Source organism: Oncorhynchus tshawytscha, linkage group LG02 (genome assembly GCF_018296145.1).
Source record: "Oncorhynchus tshawytscha isolate Ot180627B linkage group LG02, Otsh_v2.0, whole genome shotgun sequence".
NCBI classification, from domain to species: Eukaryota; Metazoa; Chordata; class Actinopteri; order Salmoniformes; family Salmonidae; genus Oncorhynchus; species Oncorhynchus tshawytscha.
The window spans coordinates 72,404,939-72,431,875 of record NC_056430.1 but is presented as its reverse complement, the minus strand read 5'-3'; the positions used below and the strand labels follow the sequence as shown (position 1 = coordinate 72,431,875).

At 43.4% G+C, this 26,937-nt stretch overlaps 3 protein-coding genes across 7 annotated transcripts; 1 reads left to right on the top strand and 2 right to left on the bottom strand.

The window, feature by feature from the left end:
* Positions 1 to 14,761: 14,761 nt before the first annotated feature.
* On the bottom strand, positions 14,762 to 17,769 carry LOC112239407 (protein Wiz). 4 transcript variants are annotated; one of them, XM_042304215.1, is made up of 6 exons: positions 17,669 to 17,769; positions 17,022 to 17,357; positions 16,381 to 16,836; positions 15,762 to 16,148; positions 15,118 to 15,569; positions 14,762 to 14,902 (listed from the first exon to the last, which is right to left on the bottom strand). In XM_042304215.1, the coding sequence occupies exons 2-6, from the start codon at positions 17,179 to 17,181 to the stop codon at positions 14,882 to 14,884; spliced, it is 1,476 nt and encodes a 491-aa protein (XP_042160149.1). In that variant the 5' UTR covers positions 17,182 to 17,357; positions 17,669 to 17,769; the 3' UTR covers positions 14,762 to 14,881. The 4 variants fall into 4 exon arrangements, with proteins under 4 accessions (XP_042160149.1, XP_042160155.1, XP_042160161.1 ...); XM_042304221.1 differs by having other exon boundaries at positions 17,712 to 17,768; XM_042304227.1 differs by having other exon boundaries at positions 15,118 to 15,332; positions 15,363 to 15,569; positions 17,022 to 17,741.
* Positions 17,770 to 18,968: 1,199 nt separating this feature from the next.
* Positions 18,969 to 22,194, top strand: LOC112230215 (peroxiredoxin-1; the record flags this gene model as incomplete). The annotated part of the gene is given in 6 exon segments (XM_042305461.1): positions 18,969 to 19,113; positions 19,983 to 19,997; positions 20,000 to 20,135; positions 20,679 to 20,801; positions 21,062 to 21,192; positions 21,680 to 22,194. Coding segments are annotated over 6 exon segments (633 nt in total), but the record flags the coding sequence as incomplete, so codon positions are not given.
* Positions 22,195 to 23,412: 1,218 nt separating this feature from the next.
* Positions 23,413 to 25,197, bottom strand: LOC112239408 (transcription factor jun-B). Of its 2 annotated transcripts, XM_024407874.2 has the most exons (2): positions 25,023 to 25,197; positions 23,413 to 24,773 (listed from the first exon to the last, which is right to left on the bottom strand). In XM_024407874.2, the coding sequence occupies exon 2, from the start codon at positions 24,733 to 24,735 to the stop codon at positions 23,836 to 23,838; it is 900 nt and encodes a 299-aa protein (XP_024263642.2). In that variant the 5' UTR covers positions 24,736 to 24,773; positions 25,023 to 25,197; the 3' UTR covers positions 23,413 to 23,835. The 2 variants fall into 2 exon arrangements, with proteins under 2 accessions (XP_024263642.2, XP_024263641.2); XM_024407873.2 differs by having other exon boundaries at positions 23,413 to 25,197.
* Positions 25,198 to 26,937: the final 1,740 nt, after the last annotated feature.

Below are 26,937 nucleotides of genomic sequence, written 5' to 3'. Positions count from 1 at the left end.
CAGACAGTACAAATAGATCTGGGATCAGGCTACAAACAGTCTAGGAACATACAGAGATGACCCAGTCACAACCATAGAAATAGAATGAATAGAAAGGGTGTCTCCATTCAAGTCAGTGATGGCATAATGGGTGGACTGGCAGCCATTTTGAGTGTACCCATTCCATGAGGTAAAAGCAGGATGTGTATCCTTCAATCTGTGCTGTGATTTGTTGAGTCACCTCAACTGACATGAACAAATATACATTCTACATTACTATGGAAATCCAAAATGCCATGGAAATGATTGCATCACAATTCCAGGCAGCCATTGTGAGTGTACCTGTGAGTTTACTAGTCAAATTGCCAGGGTTAGAGCTTCCATTTCCATGGTCACAACTGTGCTGGTGAAATGCTGAAGCCTTCAGACAAGGACCTTGCCCCGTCTTACAAACATGGTGGAGATGACTGAACTACTTACTGCTCACTCTAATATATCTACTCTGGGTTGTTAATTGGACTCGTTTGGACATTTCTTGATTTCTTGTTTAGATTTTGTGTATCTGTATAGTATTTGCTAGACAGTCTACTACACTGCTGGAGTTAGTAACATAAGCATGTCACTGCACCTGCTATAACACCTGCTAATCTGTGTACTCGACCATTAAACTTTGATTTGATTTGACTAGTGCACATAGCCTTACAGGACATGTTGCTGCCTTGCTAGGTACACACGGACTGATACAGTATTGTATTCTGTAATGCATATGTACTGCATTCACTTTCATGTAGACAAATGACATGGTCTATTATGTATAATAGTGCCTGAAAAGCCAACGAGCTCTAAACAAACTAACAATGTGATTTCAACCTCAAGAGTCTAAGATGATGAGATTCTCCGTTTTACATCTTCCCCTGTGTAACAAGAGAGATTTGGTCTCTACAAGACGACATGGAAAAACACAACACACACACACACACACACACAGTCCACAGTTCCACAGTCTGAGAAAATCGGTCCTTTGGGAACACTGATTGCGAAGCCACAAGTCGTGTGAGAAAACCATGTTCTCTGCCAAGTCACAGAGTATTGATATGAATCATCTATTGAAGACATATCTAAGGTTTCAGTTAAAGTGCTGTCATGGCCAGAGTGAGGAGGGGAAAGGGAAATAATGGATCCTTCTAAATGTATCCCACAGCAGCACTGCCACACAAATTACATGTTGTCTGTCACTCAGCATGTGCTGTCAACTTGGTTCACCCACTACACTCTTTCCATGGATTCCTTCTTTTGACGAAGGAGAAAGGAAAGATGTATCTAAAGCCCTCAAACTGAGCTCTGGACCTCGAAGCCAGTTCCACTGCGTTTGTTCATCGTTCTCCTCTAATCGGGGACTGATTTAGACCTGGGAATGCCGAGTGTCTGCAGGTTTTCACTTCCCCTTGTACTTGATTGATGAATTAAGGTCACTAATTGGTAAAGAACTCCCCTCACTTGTTTGTCTAGGACTTAATTGAAAGGAAAGACCAAAAACCCGCAGACCTTAGGCCTTCCACGGTATGACTTTGACACACCTTTTGAAATGGAGCGAAACGGAAGGTGTTACTTGAACTTGTCCAATAAGAACGACAGATTTTTGTTTCTGTTGCAAAGTGCTTTGCTACGGTGTGCCTTTCTGAACACGATCCAATACAGCTCACTGGGCAAAAACACAAACTCACGCTTGATATGGTAGCTAAAAATAGTGACACATATCAGATAATGTCTCCTCTAGATATTTATATCAAGAACTGTGCCATCACTTCTGCCGGATCAAAGACAGGTGTCTGATGAATGGAGTAGAGCTACCACAGTCATTTATCTTTAAACAGGCCTATAGTCTGTTTGATCATAGCAGACTTAGCATACAGAACCTTTTCACTAATTGGTACAGACTACAGTATTCAAGATGGACCATCATCAGGGTAAAACACATAAAACACAGCTATAAACTCAGGATTACATTAGAAGTAGATCATCCAACTCATATTAGGACATTCAAGTCATAATCCAACTGCTCCAGTCCTTGAATACATCTAGAAACTATATTTTGAGGAGGTTAGGTGAGGGCTGGGTTCTCACTTAAAACAAGCAGGACTTCTATGAAACATCCAACTCAGCCGGCCCTGGATATAGACAGTACATCTACGAATCTGTCTCAATGATGATCTCTTCTGAGGAGATTAGGCTGTGTTCCAATCATCTCTTTTCAGGAAGGGATTGAGGCTGCATTCTCACTTAAAACGAGCAGGTCCCTTTGAAAAGGGCTCCTCTTCTCATTATTGGGTCATCAGGCATCAATTGGGCCGAACATGGGCTCTACTGCTCTACCCGATCTGTCCAGTAATGACTATGTCCACTCCAGACAGACAGACGGACGAACATGAGTAATCTACCAGCTGCCTCAGACAGACAGACAGACAGACAGACAGACAGACAGACAGACAGACAGACAGACAGACAGACAGACAGACAGACAGACAGACAGACAGACAGACAGACAGACAGACAGACAGACAGACAGACAGACAGACAGACAGACAGACAGACAGACAGACAGACAGACAGACAGACAGACAGACAGACAGACAGACAGACAGACAGACAGACAGACAGACAGACAGACAGACAGACAGACAGACAGACAGACAGACAGACAGACAGACAGACAGACAGACAGACAGACAGACAGACAGACAGACAGACAGACAGACAGACAGACAGACAGGGCACTCTCCCGTCTCAGGGAGTGTAATAAACGCATAGGGTCAATATGGAATTAACAGAATGGGATACAGGAATATGTTATTAGCAGGCTTTAAAAGTACGCACTTGGGGCTGAAAGCAGATCAGCGAGGGTGGTTGAATGGTTCCTCAGGGACCATCAATACGTCCGTAATGTCTGGTGGAGAAGAGAGGATGGAAGCAGAGAGCAGCCTGAGACAGAAGCGTGATAGATTGATTCCAGAGTGAGGCCCACTGTTTGGAATAGGCAGACACACAGACACCGTGTCGTGCTCTATAAGCCTAGGGATAATGTCCTCTCTCTCCCACGCTCTCTCTACTCCTATACGCCCTCTCTCTCTCTACTCCTATACGCCCTCTGACTCAATGATGTGGTTTCTTCTCAACACTCACTATACCAGGAAGAGGCCATTCAGCATTTACCTATATAACATACTTGAGATACGTCATGTAGCCTATTTTAGGATAGTCCAGTTGTGGGTAAAGATGCTCATTTACAATTGTTTAGCAGTTAATTGTGAATTGATCCATTTTGAATAAGGATAATATTTCAAAACTAAAAAAAACATCTTAGAGATACTCATATTGTACCAACACAACCTATTTTACCAGCCAGCCTATTCCACTAGCAAAGTAAAAAAAGTCTGAATATTTGTTATTTTTGTACCCTATTTGACTGCTAAAGAAGTATCATTGATCTTCTATTCTAAAACTTCTAGAGTAGTAGTTCATCTGTGGTACATAGATTCACTTTATTTGGCTGAAACACAACTGAAATAAAACTCATCGATCTTCATTCTTCACCATCTAGTGTAGTTTATCTAAGGTAGATTGTTTTTTACTCTATGTTACTGAAATACAACTAGCATCAATCTTTTAAGTGTGGTTTATCTAAAGTAGATTGTTGAGTGCAGACCTAACACTGATTTAATGATTACCATTCCCCAGGGTCCAGTCCAGGAGGTTAGTGATTAACAGTACAACAGACTGATGAAACAGTAGGGAGTGGAAGGCTGCAGCATCAGGGAGAACTATATCCACTGGCCAGACATCATTTATACAGGCAATAAAATTAATGTCCCAGGCCTGCTACTGTCAATACTGGGAAGCTGTCCTAGCTTTGTGTTGTGTGAAGGGAGCCATATCCACCACCACCAGACCTGGGATCAAATAGTATTGGGCTTCATCTACACAGGCAACCCAATTCTGATGTAGTACTTTAACTGGGCTTATTTGAGTTTGAATAATGAGCTTTACTGGCAGCAATGGCACCAATGGAACAGTCCCAAAAATTCAAACCCTGTCAATCTCAGACGCTAGGCAGATTAACATATTTTAAATATTTTAAATATTATTTTAACCCAGGCCAGATAGCCACAGTGTCAGTCTCACAGTTATAGGGAAACATGTACTGAACTGTTCATCAGCACTGAACCGCTTCAACATTCCTTCAGACCAGTGGAGGCTGGTGGGAGGAGCTATAGGAAGACGGGCTCATTGTAATGGCTGGAATGGAATCAATGGAATGGTATCAAACATATCAAACATATGGAAATCCCATGTTTGACTCCATTCCATTCCAGCCATTACAATGAGTCCATCCTCCCTATAGATCCTCCCACCAGCCCCTCTGCTTCAGACTGAATTGGTATGAAGTCGCTGTCAGATGTTCTCAGTCTAATGTGTTACTGAAGCCCAAAGACACAACAATGAGGTTTGGATGAGAGAAAACGTGGAATAGAGTGAAAATGATAGGGTTCTATTCTACTTGTATAGAAATAGTTTGAATTGTTTGGATTCTGAGAGGGTTTTGTGAAAGAAAGTGTTTGTGATGGATTCAAACCCGACGACATGACACTCAAGTTTTAAGTTCTATTTTGGTTCGGTTTGACATTAAGGAATTGGTCATTGATCTTGGCCAAGTCAACTATAACAGCTTGTTTTTTTTTTACAACTACACTATATGGAAGAATTGGACATACTGTAAGACTACCAATTGACACGTGGCATTGTCAGCAATGAAGGACGGATGGGCCTGGTATTTTATAGGATATAATTATGTATGTAGAAGTTTGGATAGAAAAAGTATATATAGGAGTGGACAGTAATTTCTCGATTTACCCTGCTAGCCAGCCTCTTGTAGCTCATTGTGTATGTCTTGGGTCTGTGTCTTGTGGTGCAACAGACAGAACACTCATTCATCTGTTGGATTTATTTACATTGTAGTCTCAGCCTAATTTCATTAGACAAGGAACCTTGGAAAAACCACTGTTACTGATGTCTTGACCTCAAATCAGTCAAATCAAATTGTATTAGTCACATGCTTTGTAAACAACAGGTGTAGACTAACAGTGAAACGCTTACTTACTTGTCCTTTTCAAACAATGCAGTGTTAAAGATTTAACAAAAGTAGATATACAGTATATATATATACACTACCATTCAAAAGCTTGGGGTCACACAGCAATGTCCTTGTTTTTGAAAGAAAAGCACATTTTTTGTCCATTAAAATAAAATAGATCAGAAATACAGTACAGACATTGTTAATTTTGTTAATGACTGTTGTAGTTGGAAACAGCTGATTTTTAATGGAATATCTCCATAGGCGTACAGAGGCCCATTATCAGCAACAATCACTCCTGTGTTCCAATTGCACGTTGTGTTAGCTAATCCAAGTTTTTATCATTTTAAATTGATCATTAGAAAACCCTTTTGCAATTACTGTTGTTCTGGTTAAAGAAGCAATACAACTGGCCTTCTTTAGACTAGTTGAGTATCTGGAGCATCAGCATTTGTGGGTTTGATTACAGGCTCAAAATAGCCAGAAACAAAGACTTTCTTCTGAAACTCGTCAGTCTATTCTTGTTCTGAGACATGAAGGCTATTCCATGCGAGAAATTGCCAAGAAACTGAAGATCTCGTACAACGCTGTGTACTACTCCCTTTACAGAACAGTGCAGATTGTCTCTAACCAGAATAGAAAAAGGAGTGGGAGGCCCTGGTGCACAGCTGAGCAAGAGGACAAGTGCATTAGAGTGTATAGTTTGAGAAACAGACCCCTCACAAGTCCTCAACTGGCAGCTTCATTAAATAGTACCCTCAAAACACCAGTCTCAACTTCAACAGTGAAGAGGCAACTCCAGGATGCAAGGACTTTTCTAAGTGACCCTAAACTTTTGAACGGTAGTGTATATATATATACAGTACCAGTCAAAAGTTTGGACACACCAACTCATTCAAGGGTTTTTCTTTATTTGTACTATTTTCTACATTGCAGAATAATAGTGAAGAGATCAAACTATGAAATAACACACATGGAATCATGTAGTAACAAAAAAAGTGTTCAACGAATCAAAATATATTTTACATTTGAGATTCTTCAAAGTAACCAACCTTTGCCTTGATGACAGCTTTGCACACATTTGGCATTCTCTCAACCAGCTTCACCTGGAATGCTTTTCCAACCGTCTTGAAGAAGTTCCCACATATGCTGAATACTTGTTGCCTGCTTTTCCTTCTTTTCCTCTTTGGTCCAACTCCTCCCAAACCATCTCAATTGGGTTGAGGTTGGGTGATTGTGGAGGACAGGTCATCTGATGTATCATTAGGATTTTGCTTGTGCTTAGCAATATTCCATTTATTTTTATCCTAAAAATTACCTAGTCCTTGCCTGAGGACAAGCATACCCATAACATTGTGCAGCCACCACCATGCTTGAAAATATGAAGAGTGGTACTTTGTGATGTGTTGTGCTGGATTTGCCCCAAATATAACACTTTGTATTCAGGACAGAAAGTTCATTTCTTTGTAACAATTTTTGCAGTTTTACTTTAGTGCCTTATTGCAAACAGGATGCATATTTTGGAATATGTTTTATTCTGTACAAGCTTCCTTCTTTTCACTCTGTCATTTAGGTTAGTATTTGTGGAGTAACTACAATGTTGTTAATCACAGCCATTAATTTCTGTAACTATTTCAGTCACCAATGGCCTCATGGTGAAATCCCTGAGCGGTTTCCTTCCCGCTGGCAACGGAGTTAGGAAGGACGCCTGTATCTTTGTAACGACTTATGCACCATCCAAAGTGTAATGAATAACTTCACCAGGCTCAAAGAGATATTCAATGTCTGCATTTTTATTTTTACCCATCTACCAATAGGTGCCCTTTGAGTGGCATTGGAAAACCTCCCTGGTCTTGTCGTTCAATCTGTGTTTGGTAATTCTTTGCTCAAATGAAGGACCTTAAAGATAATTGTATGTGTGGTGGACAGAGATGAGGTAGTCATACAAAAATCATGTTAAACACCATTATTGCACACATTACAATGCAACTTATGTGAGTTAAGCCACTTTTTACTCCTGAACTTATTCAGGCTTGCCAAAACAAAGGGTTTTAATACTAGACTGAAGACATTTCAGCTTTTCATTTTTAATGAATTTGTAAAAATGTCAAAAACATAATTCCACTTTGACATTATGGGGTATTGTGTGTAAGCCATTTTAAATTCAGGCTGTAACACAAGAAAGTGTGGAAAAAGTCAAGGGATGTGAATACTTTCTGAAGGCACTGTAGGTTGAAAACGTCAGTGAAGATACTTGCCAGCTGGTCAGCGCATGCTCTGAGTACACGTCCTGGTATTCTGTCTGGCTCTGCAGCCTTCAAACCACTAATTACAGAAGAATTCAAGACAAATATAAAACCTTGTCTTATATTTATTTACTTCAGAAAACAGTTCTACATTTAAAAACATCATTCATTAAAAAAGCTAATACAAATTCCTGTACAATAGGGAAATTTCAGACCATAATTCAAAAGTGAACATGCTTCCTTCCCTGCTATTCTGCAATGCAACCTATAATGCCACACTGCTTTGGAACAGTTGAAACAAGGGGAATGTATTTAATGCTCGAACAGGCTTTGCCTTACTTCTTCAGTGACATCACTGACTACAGTCTATGGAAACCCATTCCATCCAATGTCAGACTACTATGAATTTAGGTTTCTATGAAAACAATGTGCAATAAACATCCCAATAAAGACATGGAATGTAACCATTGCTAGACTACTAAGTGGTAGGAATGTGTCATGGTGAATGAATGTTAGTTTGTTTGACCCCATGTCTAAGTTAACCCAGCAATAGTTACTGAAAGTAGACTTCTTCAACTGGCCCAAGTAGGCCCTCTAGAGTTGATATGAGGCTGGTACAGCTATGTCTGTGTTACACTAACCTTATCCCCAGGCTAACAGCTAGAGAGAGACACAGCTGGTGGACAAGACATTCAAACCAAGTCATTGCTTTAACACTGAATAAATATCCATGCATTGTGCAGTTATGATTCAAACCAAGTCATTTCTTTAACACTGAATAAATCCAATGACGGGAAGCATTCAGTTACACACACACACACACACACACACACACACACACACACACACACACACCTTATTAGGTGTTTTTACCACAGTGTAGACTGAGTTCAACAGTCCTTTGAGGAAAACAAACACATGAACAACAGATAAGACGATCCAACTAAGTGGTAATAAGGGAAATGCAGTGAGTGTAGCCATAGTAGTGAACCATTTAAACCACCAGTGGTGCCAGAAGGACCGGGGTGGTGGTGGTGGCTGAGGGTTCGATGCCTGGGACCAGGGGCCGTTCTGGGTCAGGGGGAGGACAGGCCTTGTTGAAGCGGAGGTCCAGGATGTGTTTCTGCAGGTGTCTGATCCAGTCCTCCTGTACTGACTGAGATCCATGGAACACTGCCTCACAGAACCTGAGGGATGGAATAGAACAGAAAGCAAGAGAGAGAAGGTTGGTTAATATTAATATGCAAACAGACCAGCGCTTAAACCACTTTCTGTGAAACATTGTGGAACCTGTAGTGCAGAGACCCTCGTACGATGCCAATAATAAATCATACAAGTGTGTGACCTCAGGCAATCGGAGTTCAACGTCAGATTAAAAATCTGTATTTTGGCAATCAGCTCACCTGCACTTGAGGGTGTACTCTTTGCCCACTTGTTTGACCAGAGGAGTGGAGGGAGGCCTGGGAACCAGGGAAGGGATGTTTCCTGACCGGGGGGGTTGTTGAGAGCCGCCGTCCCCCTCTGCTCCCTCCGTATGGGCGGTGTGTTTAGGGACCCGCCGCTCAAAACCTGGCAGACGGGTTGGAAAGTGGTTTCAAATCAGAGTCTACCATAGCTCAACGTTGGTTTTATCAGAGGGCAAACAGGTAGAAAGTTCAGGGTGTGTTTGTGTGTGTGTGTACATGCACGTTTGAGTCGGTTTCCATCTCTCACCTCTAGGAGAGCGTATGTGGTTGAAGTCTCCTCTAGCCCCCTGGGACTGCGTATGAGTGACGGTATGATGGTGATATGACGAGTGTCCTGTCTCCCCCTGTGACCTTTGACCTTGAGCTGCCCTGGACGAACCCCCAGCGACCCTGGCCACCTCTCGGCCCGCCCTGCGCCCCAGCCCCACAGCCCTCTGGGCTCCCGAGGGGAAGGAGCTTGAGTTTGTGGAGGGAGAGTGGGATGGGGCGTTCCTCTGGAAGGGGAAAAGAAATCAAGTGTTGGTGAAATAGTTTTCCCTCTAAGTTGGATTGGTAGTAGAAATAGCATACAGCACACACACAGACTGATGTTAGCAACTACAGACCACTGTTATTCTATTGGTGTCAACCTGCCACTTTGCTCTCAATTTAAATCAATATCTGTCCACTCATCTCGTCTCCCCAAGCCTCAGCTACTGTTTAGAAAAGCAAGGACAAAACCCATCCGCTCTTAGAGACTGAGAGTTGAAGCACTCCTGTCACAGAACTAAGCAGCTGGAAAGTGCCTAAACGTCATGCACTTGAGGGGATGTGATTGTCACTTGCTTTTAATCCAAGATTCAGTGATCAGCCCCACTGCCACAGAGCAATTAGATCCAAACTTAATGGGCTCTATACTTAACCAATAAGGCCAGAGGGGGTGTGGTATAAGCTAAGGGCTGTCCTTATGCACGATTTGTAATAGAAGATATAACACTCACCTTAAACCTGATGTTGCGGTCACCGTCGCGGTACTGGCGGTGGATCTCCGCGGCCTTGCGGGGCTGCCTCTGGATCCAGGCGCTGAGCAACTCGATGGGGGAGGCCTTCACACCCTCTGCCCTCCACTCCTTAACCCCCAGCTGGCGCAGGTGGGCCCGGGCGTGGCTCGCCAGCGCCGTGCGGTTCTCAAAGTCAAAGCCGCACAGCTCACAGCACGCCTCCCCGGCTGGAAGGAGAGAAGAGGCAGGGGGTTTAAAACAGACGTTTTGACAGTTGAAGTGTTTCTCGTGATAACCATTTCTTTTTCAGCACTAATTACTATGCAGGTTACAGAGTTGATTTATTATATTTTTACTAATAATGGAATCAGTCACCTTTGGAAAGAGCTCCTGCTAAATACAATTGCCATCACAGCTGCAATGGAAAACAGTTGCCTGCCACAAATAACCTGGCTGAGATCCGCTGGTCAGGCGTGAGCACTGTTAGTTTACCAGACTGAGAGGATCCATTCTTATCAGGGGAAGGCTTGTCGTTGAGGGAGTAGTCCAGTGGAGGAGTGAAAGTCCTCTTAGAGCCCTGGGGAGCCCACAAAGGCTCCGAGGACCTCCTGTGATTGGCCCAGGCCAGGTCGGCGCTGGAAGTGAGCAGGACGATGGCTCCCTCTTGACCTACAACACAATACATCTTTAATGAACCATTTCAACAGGTTTTTTGCCATCACAGCCCCCAGTCAGAGGAAGGACTGTCAAAGACTTCAGCCACCCAAGTCATACACTGTTCTCTCTGCAAGTGGTACCGGAGCACCAAGTCTGGGACCAAAAGGCTCCTTAACAGCTTCTACCCCCCAAGCCGTAAGACTGCTGAACAGTTAATCAAATGGCAAGCTGGACTATTTACATTGACCCCCTTATGTTATTAATAATCACTCTCTTGTACAGGCTTGATGTACACTCACTGGACTCTAACCGCACACTCACACATACTACACTGCCACACACAGACATACACACACATGCATATTGACGCCACACACACACAAACACGCTGCTGTTACTCTGTTCATTATCTATGCATAGTCACATTTCCCCTACCTTCATGAACATATTACCTCTATTAGCTCAACTAACCTTCACCCCCGCACATTGACTCGGTACCGGTACCCCTTGTAGTTATTTTTTTGTCGTTTCTGTGTTGTTACTGACGTTAAACAAAAATTCAAAGGGCAGTAAGGCACATTTCCGCATATGACCAAATTCAATGTTTTTGTTTACTGTTTCATACACATCTGTGCTTTTACGAAGAAAAATACACGTAGCTTCAAACAAAGATATAAAACTGTATTTTTGCTGCACTGAAAGTAAAGGGGCTGAATAATTTTGCACGCCCAATTTCAGTTTTTGATTTGTTAAAAAAGTTTGAAATATCCAATAAATGTCGTTCCACTTCATGATTGTGTCCCACTTGTTGTTGATTCTTCACAAAAAAATACAGTTTTATATCTTTATGTTTGAAGCCTGAAATGTGGCAAAAGGTCGCAAAGTTCAAGGGGGCCGAATACTTTCGCAAGGCACTGTATATACATATAAATATATAATCTGCCCCATCTCGATATATATATACTGCTCAAAAAAAATAAAGGGAACACTTCAACAACACAATGTAACTCCAAGTCAATCACACTTCTGTGAAATCAAACTGTCCACTTAGGAAGCAACGCTGATTGACAATAAATGTCACATGCTGTTGTGTAAATGGAATAGACAACAGGTGGAAATTATAGGCAATTAGCAAGACACCCCCAATAAAGGAATGGTTCTGCAGGTGGTGACCACAGACCACTTCTCAGTTCCTATGCGTCCTGGCTGATGTTTTGGTCACTTTTGAATGCTGGCGGTGCTTTCACTCTAGTGGTAGCATGAGACGGAGTCTACAACCCACACAAGTAGCTCAGGTAGTGCAGCTCATCCAGGATGGCACATCAATGCGAGCTGTGGCAAAAAGGTTTGCTGTGTCTGTCAGTGTAGTGTCCAGAGCATGGAGGCGCTACCAGGAGACAGGCCAGTACATCAGGAGACGTGGAGGAGGCCGTAGGGGGGCAACAACCCAGCAGCAGGACCGCTACGTCCATCTTTGTGCAAGGAGGAGCAGGAGGAGCACTGCCAGAGCCCTGCAAAATGACCTCCAGCAGGCCACAAATGTGCATGTGTCTGCTCAAACGGTCAGAAACAGACTCCATGAGGGTGATAGGAGGGCCCGACGTCCACAGGTGGGGCTTGTGCTTACAGCCCAACACCGTGCAGGACGTTTGGCATTTGCCAGAGAACACCAAGATTGGCAAATTCGCCACTGGCGCCCTGTGCTCTTCACAGATGAAAGCAGGTTCACACTGAGCACATGTGACAGACGTGACAGAGTCTGGAAACGCCGTGGAGAACGTTCTGCTGCCTGCAACATCCTCCAGCATGACCAGTTTGGCGGTGGGTCAGTCATGATGTGGGGTGGCATTTCTTTGGGGGGCCGCACAGCCCTCCATGTGCTCGCCAGAGGTAGCCTGACTGCCATTAGGTACCGAGATGAGATCCTCAGACCCCTTGTGAGACCATATGCGGGTGCGGTTGGCCCTGGGTTCCTCCTAATGCAAGACAATGCTAGACCTCATGTGGCTGGAGTGTGTCAGCAGTTCCTGCAAGAGGAAGGCATTGATGCTATGAACTGGCCCATCCGTTCCCCAGACCTGAATCCAATTGAGCACATCTGGGACATCATGTCTCGCACCATCCACCAATGCCACGTTGCACCAAAGACTGCCCAGGACTTTAATTTTGAGTGTGATTCCAAATCCAGACCTCAATGGGTTGATAAATTTGATTTCCATTGATCATTTTTGTGTGATTTTGTTGTCAGTACATTCAACTATGTAAAAAAAAAGTATTTAATATTCATTCAGATCTAGGATGTGTTATTTTAGTGTTCCCTTTATTGTTTTGAGCAGTAATATATATATATATCTCGATACATACAGTTGAAGTCGGAAGTTTACATACACTTAGGTTGGAGTCATTAAAACTCATTTTTCAACCACTCCACAAATTTCTTGTTGACAAACTATAGTTTTGGCAAGTCGGTTAGGATATCTACTTTGTGCATGACTCAAGTCATTTTTCAAAAATTGTTTACAGACAGATTATTTCACTTATAATTCACAATTCCAGTGGGTCAGAAGTTTACAGTCGTGGCCAAAGTTTTGAGAATGACACAAATATGAATTTTCACAAAGTCTGCTGCCTCAGTGTCTTTAGATATTTTTGTCAGATGTTACTATGGAATACTGAAGTATAATTACAAGCATTTCATAAGTGTCAAAGGCTTTTATTGACAATTACATGAAGTTGATGGAAAGAGTCAATATTTGCAGTGTTGACCCTTCTTTCTCAAGACCTCTGCAATCTGCCCTGGCATGCTGTCAATTAACTTCTGGGCCACATCCTGACTGATGGCAGCCCATTATTGCATAATCAATGCTTGGAGTTTGTCAGAATTTGTGGGGTTTTGTTTGTCCACCCGCCTCTTGAAGATTGACCACAAGTTCTCAAGAGGATTAAGGTCTGGGGAGTTTCCTGGCCATGGACCCAAAATATCAATGTTTTGTTCCCTGAGCCACTTAGCTATCACTTTTGCCTTATGGCAAGGTGCTCCATCATGCTGGAAAAGGCATCGTTCATCACCAAACTGTTCCTGGATGGTTGGGAGAAGTTGCTCTCGGAGGATGTGTTGGTACCATTCTTTATTCATGGATGTGTTCTTAGGCAAAATTGTGAGTGAGCCCACTCCCTTGGCTGAGAAGCAACCCTACACATGAAAGATCTCAGGATGCTTTACTGTTGGCATGACACAGGACTGATGGCGCTCACCTTGTCTTCTCCAGACAAGCTTTTTTTCCAGATGCCCCAAACACTCGGAAAGGGGATTCATCAGAGAAAATGACTTTACTCCAGTCCTCAGCAGTCCAATCCCTGTACCTTTTGCAGAAAATCAGTCTGTCCCTGATGTTTTTCCTGGAGAGTAGTGGCTTCTTTGCTGCCCTTCTTGACACCAGGCCATCCTCCAAAAGTCTTTGCCTCACTGTGCGTGCAGATGCACTCACACCTGCCTGCTGCCATTCCTGAGAAAGCTCTGTACTGGTGGTGCCCCGATCCCGCAGCTGAATCAACTTTAGGAGACGGTCCTGGCGCTTGCTGGACTTTCTTGGGCGCCCTGAAGCCTTCTTCACAACAATTGAACCGCTCTCCTTGAAGTTCTTGATGATCCGATAAATGGTTGATTTAGGTGCAATCTTACTGGCAGCAATATCCTTGCCTGTGAAGCCCTTTTTGTGCAAAGCAATGATGACGGAACGTGTTTCCTTGCAGGAAACTCTGGTTGACAGAGGAAGAACAATGATTCCATTGAAGCTTCCAGTCTCCTTTTTTCTTTGCAACTCTGCCTAGAAGGCCAGCATCCCGGAGTCACCTCTTCACTGTTGACGTTAAGACTGGTGTTTTGCGGGTATTAACTGTCCAGAGTCATATTTGCTTGCGACGCACATCATTTTATTATCAGAGCGTGCCAGTGGACTTCTGGTAAGTATGTTTTTAGTGAGAAAGTGTTGGGATCAGGTACAACTATGTTTACCTACCCTCAAAATTAATATTTATGAGCAAATTCCCCCCACCCACAACTTCTCACCTAAATACATTTATTTTTTAAATTTGAAGGGGTTGGACTGAAATTGGGGTTGAGAGTTACCCTTTAAGCAGAAGTTATGATACGCCCCTTAGTGCCTTGCTCGAGGGCACAAGCGCAGCTGGTAGGTTGCACATGATGAGATATTGACGTGACCTCTATTGCCAAATGGACTGCACACATACACGCACTCACCTGGGTGGCAGTAGCACTGCCCTCCTTCAGCAGGATGTCTCTCAGCAGGTCGATGGGCGACTCGTTGACAGACCACATGACTCCCAGCTGGCGCAGGTGGGAGCGGGCGTGGCAGGACAGGGCCTTGCGGCTGTCAAAGAACTGGCCACAGAATTCACAGGTGATCATGAGCTCCTGGTCTGAACCTGGGGAAGGGAAAGGGAAGGAGGGAGGAATTTGTCCCTTGACATGTCTCTGCATTTAGCTATGCTGCTTTGACTGAATGGATGGTCAATGGTCTGAGTGCAGTTATTCAATGGTAAAACAGAAAAACACAAATAGAAGAGGAATTTGACACCAAACAAATTAGAAACCACAGAATTTATATCACTTGGTCAAAAAGATAGGACCCACATCTTACCAGAGTTAAAGGAATGACCATTTTTGGCCCACTTCTGAGAACCCTGAGATCCATTACTGCTGCTGTACCCCCAAGCGGACTGGAGAACCCCACATCCAGCTCCATCTCCAGGGGCTCCGGCTTGGGATAGACCAGGGTGGAGCCCTTCTTGGCCTTGGACCTGGGATTGTGGCTGGAGGCCAAGGGGCTGAGGTGGGCGTTAGCTGGGGATCTAGCTGGAGACCTGGCTGGGGCTGGAGACTGAGAAGGGGTCTTGGTGGTTGTGTTACTGGGTCGTACCGATGCAGCAGCCGCAAGCACGCCGCTGCTGACCAGCTGCTGGACCGTGTCGATGGCCGACGCCTTGCCCAGGAGGTCGGTGACACCGAGCTGGCGCAGGTGAGAGCGGGAGTGGCTTGCTAGGCCTTTGCGGTTCTCAAACTCCTCACCGCACAAGACACAGGTGAACTCACCTGTATTCCAAATAATATGTTTTTGATGAACCACTTGAGGTTTTATCATTTACCTTTCTTGTTCTGTTCTTTGAATTGTGACATCCTTTTAAAATGACTTAAATAAAATGACTAAATTTGACTTAAAAATGACTTAAACTAAATGGATGTACCAATCACAGATTGCCCCTTTAAAAATAACTTGAAACTCACCCGTGCTGAGCCTATGATCCTGTGGAGCAGTTCCTTCTGATGCGGAGGGCTTGGGCCGTTTGTTGGAGGGAGGCTGGTGAAGGGAGGAGGAGGGGGATCCTTTATGTCTAGCAGGTGATGTGGAAGAACCAGAGCCGGAGGGCCGTTTGTTAGAGTTAGAAGACATAGAAGGGTTATAGACGTTGAGACCTTCACTTGCTATAGGTTGGAGGTCTTCTGCTTCCATGATCTGGTAGAGGAATTCTATTGGTCCTCCTTTCGTCTCGGTGTTCTCGGTGATCCCGAACTGGCGCAAGTGGGCCCGGCAGTGACTGGCCAGGCCTTTGCGGGACTCATACCAGGCGCCGCACAATTGGCACACATGCACCTCGTCATTGGTGTCCATCGCTGTAGAGGCAGGGGAGGAGCCAGAGACTGGTGTTAGAAAGTGCCATGTTATACTTGAGGTTAATAATGTCATTACATAAGAACACAAATATCTATCTGCACACATGTAATGGTACAACGTTCAATTCCACAAATATAATAGGCCTAATATGTGACTTCCTGATGACAAACATCTAATAATGGAACACTTAAAATATCCACTCCAATCGAAAACACCCAGGCTGAGACTTACCCAGGGTGAGAGGGGCATCCGTCTCCTGCGGTGCCCAGGCAGGCTTGGCCGAGGCCAGGCTCGCTCCCCCTGAGGGCGATGGTGTCTTGCCTGCTGTTAGGAACGACGACATGGAAGACTGCCGAGGCTTGGCCAAAACTGTCCCTTTACGAGCTACCTTGGATATATTATTCTGTGGGGTTGTCACTACTTTGACCCTACCCCCGAGAGGGGACTCCTTCTGGGAGATGAGTGTCCCTGACCCCTTGGGTTTTTTGGGTGAAGAGTAGACGGGTTTGGGTGGGTGCATGGAACCGTCCCTGTCCTGAATCAGCTGGTAGAGTAAGTCGATGGGAGCTCCGCTGTTGTCCGAGACAGCCACGCCGAGCTGACGGAGGTGGAGTCTGGCGTGACTGGAGAGACCCCGCCGTGTCTCGAAGTAGGTCCCGCACACCTCACACATAACCGGGGCCGGGGCTGAGGGACAAGAGAGAGAGGTGGGAGGAAGGAGAGGAGGAAGGGAAGGAAGAGAAGAGAGGAAGTGGTGCAGAGGAAATAGTAAGAGTGTGAGTGTAAATCCAGAGACATTCTGAATCTGAGGCAAAACTATGCTTCTAATCAAAAATGGTTCCAAATGAGCTCAGACTATAATTCATGCACACCTTCTCTTTTCCTCTTTGTTCTTACCCTCTTCTTTTGTGTTCTCCATGAGTGCGGGTGACTGGATGACTTTGATTCCAGGGTTGAAGATGGAACTAGCCTAGGATGTTGTCTTCTTCTGTACATAAGATAATTGAGAGGGGGGAGATGGATAGAAAACATATGGTGTATGTTTTAGCAGCTCATTGGTTAGAAAGTAACTGAAACAGCATGCCACATCCAGTCAATTCAGACCACTCTGATTTGGTCATAATGTAAGTTACCAGTCAGTTCCACTCGAGGGCTGTCAAACTTATTGAATGACACTCAGACCAGCAACAGCAGTTGAGCTGAGTTCCCTTTCAATAGATGTAAACAGAGATAGGAGTTCATTTGCTCAGATTTTAAGATAGATATCAAGATAGCTAGCCATAACGATTTGAAAATACAACTCCACAGCTTGGCTATCAGACTCAATTTAGCAAAAAATAATACGTAAACTGGTATTGTAGTTTGTTAGCTAAATGACTGCACTTTGCTAGCTAACGTTAGCTTGCTGGGTAGATAGCTAGGTTTGTTGAAAACTGGATTTGGTCAGAGAAGAGGATACTTCACAATAAGACATGATAGGTAGCTAAGAACTTAACTAGTTAAACAGACCAGAACTGACCGAAAATATACCAATATTATCCTCTTGAATAATTTAACTCAACAATTTAACCCATGTTCCACCATCAGCGCCTGCGAAGAGTTTTCAGCAATCGTTTCCGGGTCAAAATATTTACTCATACAAATTAAAAGTCATTGTTTTAAATCCATCGATTGAACATTTTTAAAAAAGTATAATATAATGTGGTGTCATTCCACAGGAAACACTTTTGTGTATACATATTGTAATATCAGAAAGTGTTTTGAATTTAAATTAATCACACAACAAGCTATCTAATTCGATTGACAATTATTTTAACGATTTCTCTGGCGACTTTTATTTTGAAAACAAAATATTTTAAAACGTATAGGGAAAGTTCTTTCTGCCGGATTAGCGGCTTTCACGCCATTGCAGTAAACCGCAACACAAACGCTTTAGTGCATTCACAAGAAACGTAAGTATATATTAGATACTTCGACTATCACTCCGTGCATATTATGCTTAGTGTATTTTTCAGCTGCTAACATGTCGCTACTTTTTCTGTGGTTGCAAAGAGTTGCAGACAAAAGAAACCGGCTAACAACTAACGTTAGCTAGGCATTGTGGGTCAAGCCTCCTTGTACTTGTGGCCTCTGTTTTACTAACTGGTTCTTTGTCCCTTTGAACAGTTTGGTGGGGGATTGGTACCTTGTTAGCCAATTAGCTAGCTGATTGTAATGTAACTAGCTGCATAGATGTCTAGTAAATGAATGCATACAATACTATTGAGTTGTTTCATTGTTAAACATCTCTATTTAATAATCTTATAGGCATATATAGTTTCAAGTTTGTCACATGCAAAATACAGTGAAATGCTTTGTTTGTTAACGTTAGTTCCAAACCCAACTATGTAGTAATCAATATCCGACACTTTAGTGAAAAGTTACTATTTTAATGGCTCAAACAATAATTTGACAAGGACCGTTGAATGTCAACCGAGTATAAAATTTCTTCTTTGGGTAAGGCTACACTGTAAAACCTTTGTTCTCACGCACAGCCTTGAGAACAACTGCCTTGCATGTGACTAGGCTTGGTATTGGCAAGTTGATCCTGAAGCATTGTACAGCACTGCAGTAGAATTAAGATCAGTGTAAAAAAAATGGAGCTTTGAGCATTTTTCTAAAACTTTTCATTTGTTTTATTACTTTGACTGATTTACTTTTCATATGCTTGTTAAAAAGGAGTGAGAGGCTCCTGGACCATAGCCTACTAGACTCCAACCTATTTTCTTTGCCATATTGAGATGAAGTTCCAAACTGTATTGATTCACTGTTGATTGACTTGTCTGGGTCGTTTGTCTTTCCCAGTGAGCTGTCATTGTCACCATGTCTCTGGAAACGCTAAGATAGGCCACCCGGCCCCACAGTTCAAAGCCACTGCTGTGGTGGATGGACAGTTCAAAGAGATCCAGCTGTCTGACTACATAGGTAAGGACTTTATGATTTTCTCTAAATGACAATTTTATTAGCATGTCAGTTTACAGGTTACCATCTAACAGCAAAGTTGCTGAAACATTAATGTTTCCATGGATATCAGTCTGAAATAAATTGATGTAAAAAAGAGGCAGTAGTCTCTACAAGCCAGAATGTTGTATCGATTATATTTGAGGTTACTTTACTGGTTGTACTTGCTGTTGGTACTTTTGGCTGTAGGAGGAAGACTTTTTTTTTTTCCGGTGCCTGTAGGTCCAAATGTAACCGAAAGTAGTCGACCACAGCGTGTTTCCTCGCAATCAGCTGGCGTCAGTATTGAAATCAAAAGTACAAACAGTTATACAGACCAGTGTACTGAGAGTCGGGTTAATACTATTCTGGGTATTTTGTCTAAATTTGAGTAGCTGAAGGACAACCCGCACAGACAACAGGTAGATCAAGTTTAAATGTAATTTTATTCAACATTCTGGCTTGAAATGACCATTGACACAAATGTCACAGGCTGTATATACCAGTTTGTTTTTACAGCCTCATTAATCAGACTAACTACGAAGCTAAGGGTCTTTATTGTCTTTAACAACCATGCTGAACTACGCATGATGCCAGTTTTAACAAGGCCAGTCAGCTGTGTGTGTGTGCAGGGTACAGAATAGTTAATAGTCTAGCCAGTCAGAATATAACTGTCTTATGTCACCTTCCAGGATGCAAGTACGTATATTCAAAAGAATAGGCTATAGAGTAGCATGTACACTACTGGCACCCGGTGCCAAATAAGCTCCTGTGTTATTGCTGTTCCAAAGAGACTAGGCCTACATGTACCCAAACACACACTTCCTGACTCCTCTCCTGTGTGTCCCTTCCAGGGAAGTACGTGGTGTTCTTTTCTACCCACTGGACTTCACTTTCGTGTGCCCCACTGAGATCGTGGCCTTCAGCGACCAGGCCGAGGAGTTCCACAAGATCGGCTGTGAGGTCATCGGCGCCTCCACAGACTCTCACTTCAGCCACCTGGCCTGGTAAGAACTTGTTTAGACTTTTGAGCATTGAGTTTTAGTCATTTCTCTTGCTGAGAACTTTAAAGGCATGGAGACATACAGGTATTTTCAACCATACTGTATGTGACAGCGCCTTGATCAGAACGGTAAAGATGCTGTCCTATTTCAACTGATGACAAATGTATTTTTCTGTCAGTGTAAAATGCTTTCCAGTTGTCCACATCTGCCAATTGTAAAAAATGTAACAGGCGTTTGAGTACACTCCCATGCTCTGGCTATCTCGCCTCTGCCTGCTGTACTGCCTAGTGGTGATAAGTGCCATAGCTCTTAGAAGAACTAACGGTCACTGGACTCAATCCAACAATGGGTTTAGAATCCTCCCTCTGTAGTTTGCATTAATTGTTCATTTACTTTTGACTACTACTGTGTGAATGTATTCAGAATTCTTAATTTGACTTTATGTTACTATGTGATGCTCACTACATCCTTAATGAAGCGTAAACAAGGGCTGTTTTTGATTTTTATGGCGATGACATTGTGCCCTTGCCCTCTCCCTCCCTATAGGATCAACACCCCCAGGAAGCAGGGTGGTTTGGGACCAATGAACATCCCCCTTGTGGCTGACCTCACCCAGTCGATCTCCAGAGACTACGGCGTGCTGAAGGAGGACCAGGGCATCGCTTACAGGTCAGTTATTTAACAACACTGCCGTCAGTAGTGTGTTTTTGAAACCTCTGTATATAAAGGTGCCATTTGAAGTTTAGTGTGCACTTGCAAGGTCATTGTTAAATGAATGTATTTAATTTTGCATTTGATTCACTTTCATGTTGGCTGACTTTTGTGATTTTTACTCCTGTTTTGGACATTGATTCAAGCATGTAGTCTCAGATGCCCCATGTGGCTTTCTGACCCTCACTGTCTGCTTCCTCTCTCCCTCACTCTCTCAGGGGTCTGTTTGTGATTGACGACAAGGGCATCCTGAGGCAGATCACCATCAACGACCTGCCAGTGGGCCGCTCTGTGGACGAGACCCTGCGTCTGGTGCAGGCCTTCCAGCACACAGACAAATATGGAGAGGGTAAGCGATTAGCAGGTTTTTACATGTTTTTGCTACCTAGTTCTTATTTCAAGAACCAGCATAGGGCTCTACAGTGCGACAACTTTACTCGCATATGCTGTAAAATATTTACCTGTGCGACCTGGAATTTGTTCCCCTACATTTTTCACATGCGTGCTCCTTCTAAAAATAAAAATTAATGTTTAAATAAAAAGTGTGCGTAGAGCCCTGCAGCATCTGGATCTAGTCTCATTGCTATGCACACAGGACACTTCCAACACCTTAATTTTTTTTAAAGGCATGAAGTCATTCAGTTAACAGAGCAAGCAATAATTTTCTCTTTACAAAACCTAATACCATTTCATTAGAATGTTTTAATATGGGAGCTCACTTTCAAACATGTGGCATGTGTTTGGAAAACATGGAATTTTTACCATTGGTTAGAATTGTTTGAATATTCCATGTCAGTGTGACTCATCCTGGGCTTGTCCTGCTCTTCCTGTGACAGTGTGTCCCGCTGGCTGGAAGCCAGGCAGTGACACCATTGTCCCCGACATCCAGAAGAGCAAGGAGTTCTTCTCCAAACAGTGACAACACAACAGAGCCCAGGCTGTGTCAATAATGGCACCCTATATAGTGCATATGGACCCCGGTCAAAAGTAGTGCACTTTATAGTGAATAGGGTGCCATTTCTGACTCACACTCAGTTTCTCCCCGAGATGTCCTAGCACTTACCTTCAGATGGGAAGTCCTCCCTTCAGCAACAGTCTTTTGGTGTCCAACCCACACTTATACATAGGTTTTAAAGAACTTGTTAGACTCCCACTCTTCTATCTGTATGACAAATAAGCTACTGGTGGGAAAGTTTATTCTAGTCCCATGCACTGAAAGTGTTTCGTTTGTGCTCTTTTCTCAAGTGTTAAAAAAAAAAAAGCATTGAGTATTTTGTACCTCACAATTGTTAACTATTCAGTCTACTGTCATGGACATTAATAACAATAAATGGGGGAAAATAATGATTTACATGTTGGCAGTGTTTTTGTCTGAAAAATAAAACAAAGTGAAGGTGGTTTGTTGTGTGTGAGATTTATTTTTGACCACTAGGTGGCGCTCTATCGCCACTTTGCCAGATTCTCTCCTAAAATCCGTTTACAGATCTGTTTCAACAATGGTAGGTGGTGATTGTGTAATGTGGAGAATTCCCAGCAGTCTTTATCAGCAGGATATCCTGCACCCTGGATTGGATTCCTTGACGCATGCTACGTTATAAAAGCACTGTCAGTCATCAGATGACATCTTTTCTATAAAGTTGGGCTCCAAATAAATGCAGAGAACCTACCGCTCTCCACCCTTCCCTAGATCATTGGCTAACTGTTAGAGGATATGAACTCTGGCCGAGCTCGTGTTTAGATATGTAATATGGATGTCTTCCTTTGGATGGAGTTGAATTAAGAACTTTGCTCGAGCTCTGCTGATATCAATGATATGCCTTCAGTTGGTCTATAGTCCTACATTTTCCTGTTTAACTTATTGGCAAAGGCTATTTGCTGAGTTAACATTCGACTTTGAATGTTCAGAGACCTGTACAAGATTACGCCCACGTAGCCTACCAATGTTTAGTTTCCTTTTCACATCAGCAAAGAACATCATTTGCTTTGCTGGAAAATTGACCCGTGTATTTTTATCTCGACATTAGTATCGCATAGGGTTGTTTTGGGAACTTAAACACTGCGGTGGCTGACTAGGGAAACCCCCGTCTTTAAAAGCTTGCCATTGACAAACGTCTCTTCACACGCACAGTATGGTCTAGTAGTAAGGTCTCTCGAAAACGCGCCGCTCTACTGACGGGCAATGTAGGTGGGGGTTCACGGAAATCTTCCCCTGCTGTGACGTGTAATTTAAAAAAAATACCATATTTGGCAATACGTATGTACGTCAGAGGGCAAAAACACAACTCGGGCACGTCTCGTACGTCAAGCCCCGTTTCTGTGTTGGTTGATTAAAAACAGAAACCGTTCCTGATTTACTGGTTAGCGTGGGAAATTTCAATGTAAATATGTATCCATCTTAACACCTACTTCTACTTATATAATGTTAACACTAAAGCTTATCATGAACACTATAGCTGAAATGTAATAATAGGCTTAGGCTATATCTAATTCATAGGCCTACAGCATTCGTTGGTTTGAGAAATGTCGATGTAGTTATGTAGAAAGGATACAATGTAAAATAGACGAGGGAACATTTTAAGATTTTACTTAAATATATACTGTACAAGTAAAAAAGACTGAGGATCAACCTGACTTAAAACAATAACTTATAAATGGAATGCATTTCACAAATGACAGTTCAAATGAATAAAAACAAATGTAAACAGGCAAAGCCATTACTGGAGGACACTGTATATAACTTGTTCAGAATGCCCCGAGTGTTGTTAGTCTTATTGTGCACGCGGTTTCCCATGTCCATCATACCCTGGAAACCAATAAACAATGCAAAAAAATAACCAACTTTTGAATATTTTCAACATGAAAACACATAAATGGTAGTTCACTCAATTGCTGTCCCAACAGTGCAGTAAGTTCTGATTGCTTTAACAAAGGAAAAAAAATGTATTCCTATTATTGTCCAGTGTTTATTTTATAGTCCATCGTTTTATAGTTTTCAAAACGACTTGATCTTGGATGTCAACATGAGTTGACAGCCAGAACTGACGTGTGTCATAACTTTCTGTTTGAGTTGAGCTACCTGCTCGCGCAGGACGGAAGCTGTGCTAGAGAGCCCGGCGTTGTCTGTCTTCAGAATCTTCACCTTGTCCTCCAGGCGCGAGATGCGCTCCAGTTTGCGTTTCCGGCACTTGGTGGCTGCCAGGCGGTTCCTGAGCCTCTTGCGCTCGGCCTTGATGCGCTCCTGGTTCTCCATGTCGATTGGGGACATGCCGCAAACTGACTCGTCGTCGCTGCTCTGCATGTCTGGAACGGTCTGGGGCTCCTCTTTCAGCCCCAAATATCGCTGTGCGTGTAGGCCTGCTCCGGATAGAGGGTGCTGGAAGTGGTGGGATGGGTGCGCCGCGGCTTGGTGGTGCTGGTACTGGTGGTGAGGCAGGTAGCTGATGGTGGTGGAGGGGTAGCTGCTGGTTGCAGGTGTGAGGTTAGTGTGAGGGCCACAGCTGTTCAGGGTGGTGTACTCCAGGTGCTCCGGCTGCATGGAGGAACCAAACGCGGTGGAGGCCACAGTGCACGTGGAGACTCCACCGGTTCCGATGGACACGTTCGGTGGCGGCATCTGGTTCATCTTGTGGAGGTCGTCCAGAGCTTTAACGAACCCGTCCGCGAAGCCCTCTTGTTCCTCTGTGATTCCCCTACTGTAGAAGTACTGCCCAGGTGTCGGTGTGGTAGTGATGACACCGTTGCTGTTCTGGATGATCAATCGCTCCAGTTCAGGAGAGGCGAGCTTCAGCGAGCCGACTTCTGATGCGCCCCCGGCCGGATAGAATTCACTCTCGTTGCGCAGCTGAGCCTTGAGGCTTTGGTTCCGATAGTTCTCGGCGAAGTTCAAGTTCATGTTCTGCTTGAGGAGCTTGTAGTCGTGCAGGGCAGCGCCTGAATGACCATAAGCAGAAAGAAACGAGTCGTCATGATAGAAAGGCTGTTCCATTATTGTGGACATTATTCAAATATTGCTGGAATTCTTCAGTGTAGTAGCTGAATTTATAAGTCCAAAAAAGGGCAAGCCCTCTCGAGTGTCTTTTCAGCAACCAAACGTTTCCGCAGAAGGTATATTATAATCAAGCCCAAAGTTATCAATGTAGAACAGAGCAAAACTTCCAAAATAGTGGAACTGTACTGTACCGAGTCAATAGTCGTCGGGTTTTTTTTCTTGAACGTTGTATTCAAACTGATGTCCGGTGACTAATTATTGGATTCCACACAGTCTTTCGTCCCGTTGATATTTCTTTGCGAACTGGAATGTTAGTTGTTTTTCTCGCTGGTTTAAACTCGTGTTCTACCAGTGTTCATGCGATACAGGCAATTTATACACTTTATAGTGCAAGAAACGCACCGATTGGCCAGCCCTTGTTCCACGCCCTGAAACGTCAGCTGCTCGATGACGTTGTTGCCAGGAACTGCTGAGATAAACAAGAGTTGAGAGAGAGGAAAGTGATAGGCGACGTAAATTATTTTATACATCTATCTGGGCTAAATTGTAGTGTTATTTGCGTCGAACCTCCACTTTCGGATTCCTTTTGACTTCATATATTGATGTGGATATAATCTTGAGGGCTCTCTTTATAACACCGTTATGAAGGGGGCATTGCCAGTTGCATATAATATTATATTGATACGTTTGAGTACAACATGTATTGATAGGCTACATGTATTTTGTGCCTATTAGGGTCCATATCAGAAAATATCACTGACACATTTAGCTGATTGAAGATTGCCTTACAATTACATCAGCTTGGGTCATTTACCTAAGACAACTATAGGTCTTCCTCAGGCTAAGAACACGAATATTTAGCCTATGCAATGTCATTGTATAACTTGTTGAATAGTAGCCAAATTCCCCTTCCCATCGCCTTGTATCCATCCACACAGTGTTCAATAGTGTTCGATTGACAAGGCGCAAGGCTGAGTCATGGCAACGAAATTGATAGCAAGTCCATATTTGGTTATCCTGGCGCATCAGTTCCTGCTCCGTGTGAAAAGCGGGAAGCCACTCCCAGGTTGGACCGCTTCCAGGAGCAGGCCTCCCGGCGGGAAGAGGCGGAGTAGCCGTACTATACTCCGAGTAGAGCAGAGGGAGGGTAGGATGTGGAGGAGAGCAGAAGCTAGAGTTGCAAGGTAGTGCGATATGTCCAAAATAGTTTATTCAGAACAAGAATAAGACTGGCACCATCACGATCACATGTGAAAAAGTGGTTGTGGCCCACATTGGCCAGTAGGCCTATTATTTCTCAACTATTGGAGTCTTTCCTTTTCATTTTACGCATGGTGACGCCAGCCAAATGGTTATGAATTTATTATGGGGTGGAAAAGTAGTTATGTCCAGAATATCCAAATCAGAAGAATTGCTGACCCCATAACGATGAAACCTGAAAAAAAAGTGGTTTGGGATGCTTTTTATTCTTACAATCAACCTTTTTGAGTCTTTATTTTTTCCTTTTACCCAGAGACAGAGGCCAAGCAGCTTTATTTTATTTCGTAATAATTGCTGTAAGCATCACGATGACACTTTGTTGTGGTTTAGGCTTTTTTTTTTTGTAATCAACCTTTGATAATTTACGCATGGAAAGGCCACGCCAGACTTTTAAATGTATTATAATATTAGCTGACAAACAGCTATTTTCTGGCCTCAGGTGGTGTTTTACCTTGAGAAACGATGGTAGCAAACAAAACAACAGAGCAGGAGACCCCTCTATCCGAACACCTGTTTTTGGTTCGAGGAGAAAGACATATCTGTCTCCTGAGTATGGTAATGAGGTCTGAATCATTCTCTCATCCAGAATAGAAGAACGGTCGAATCGAACGATGCAGGCATCCGCCCACGCGCCCCCCAAGTTCTCCATGTTCGACTAGTCCCAACCTTCCACCCATATCCTCAGGTGGAGTAGCAGTCTACTATGTTGTCTATACCTGTATGCCCATCAGGGGAACAGAACGTTTTCTGGCAATAACTGTTAAAAACACTTCCATTGTAATTTCCTTCAAGCCGTAAATACTGTTTTTTATTATTTTATTATTTTTTTACAATCATATTTTTGGC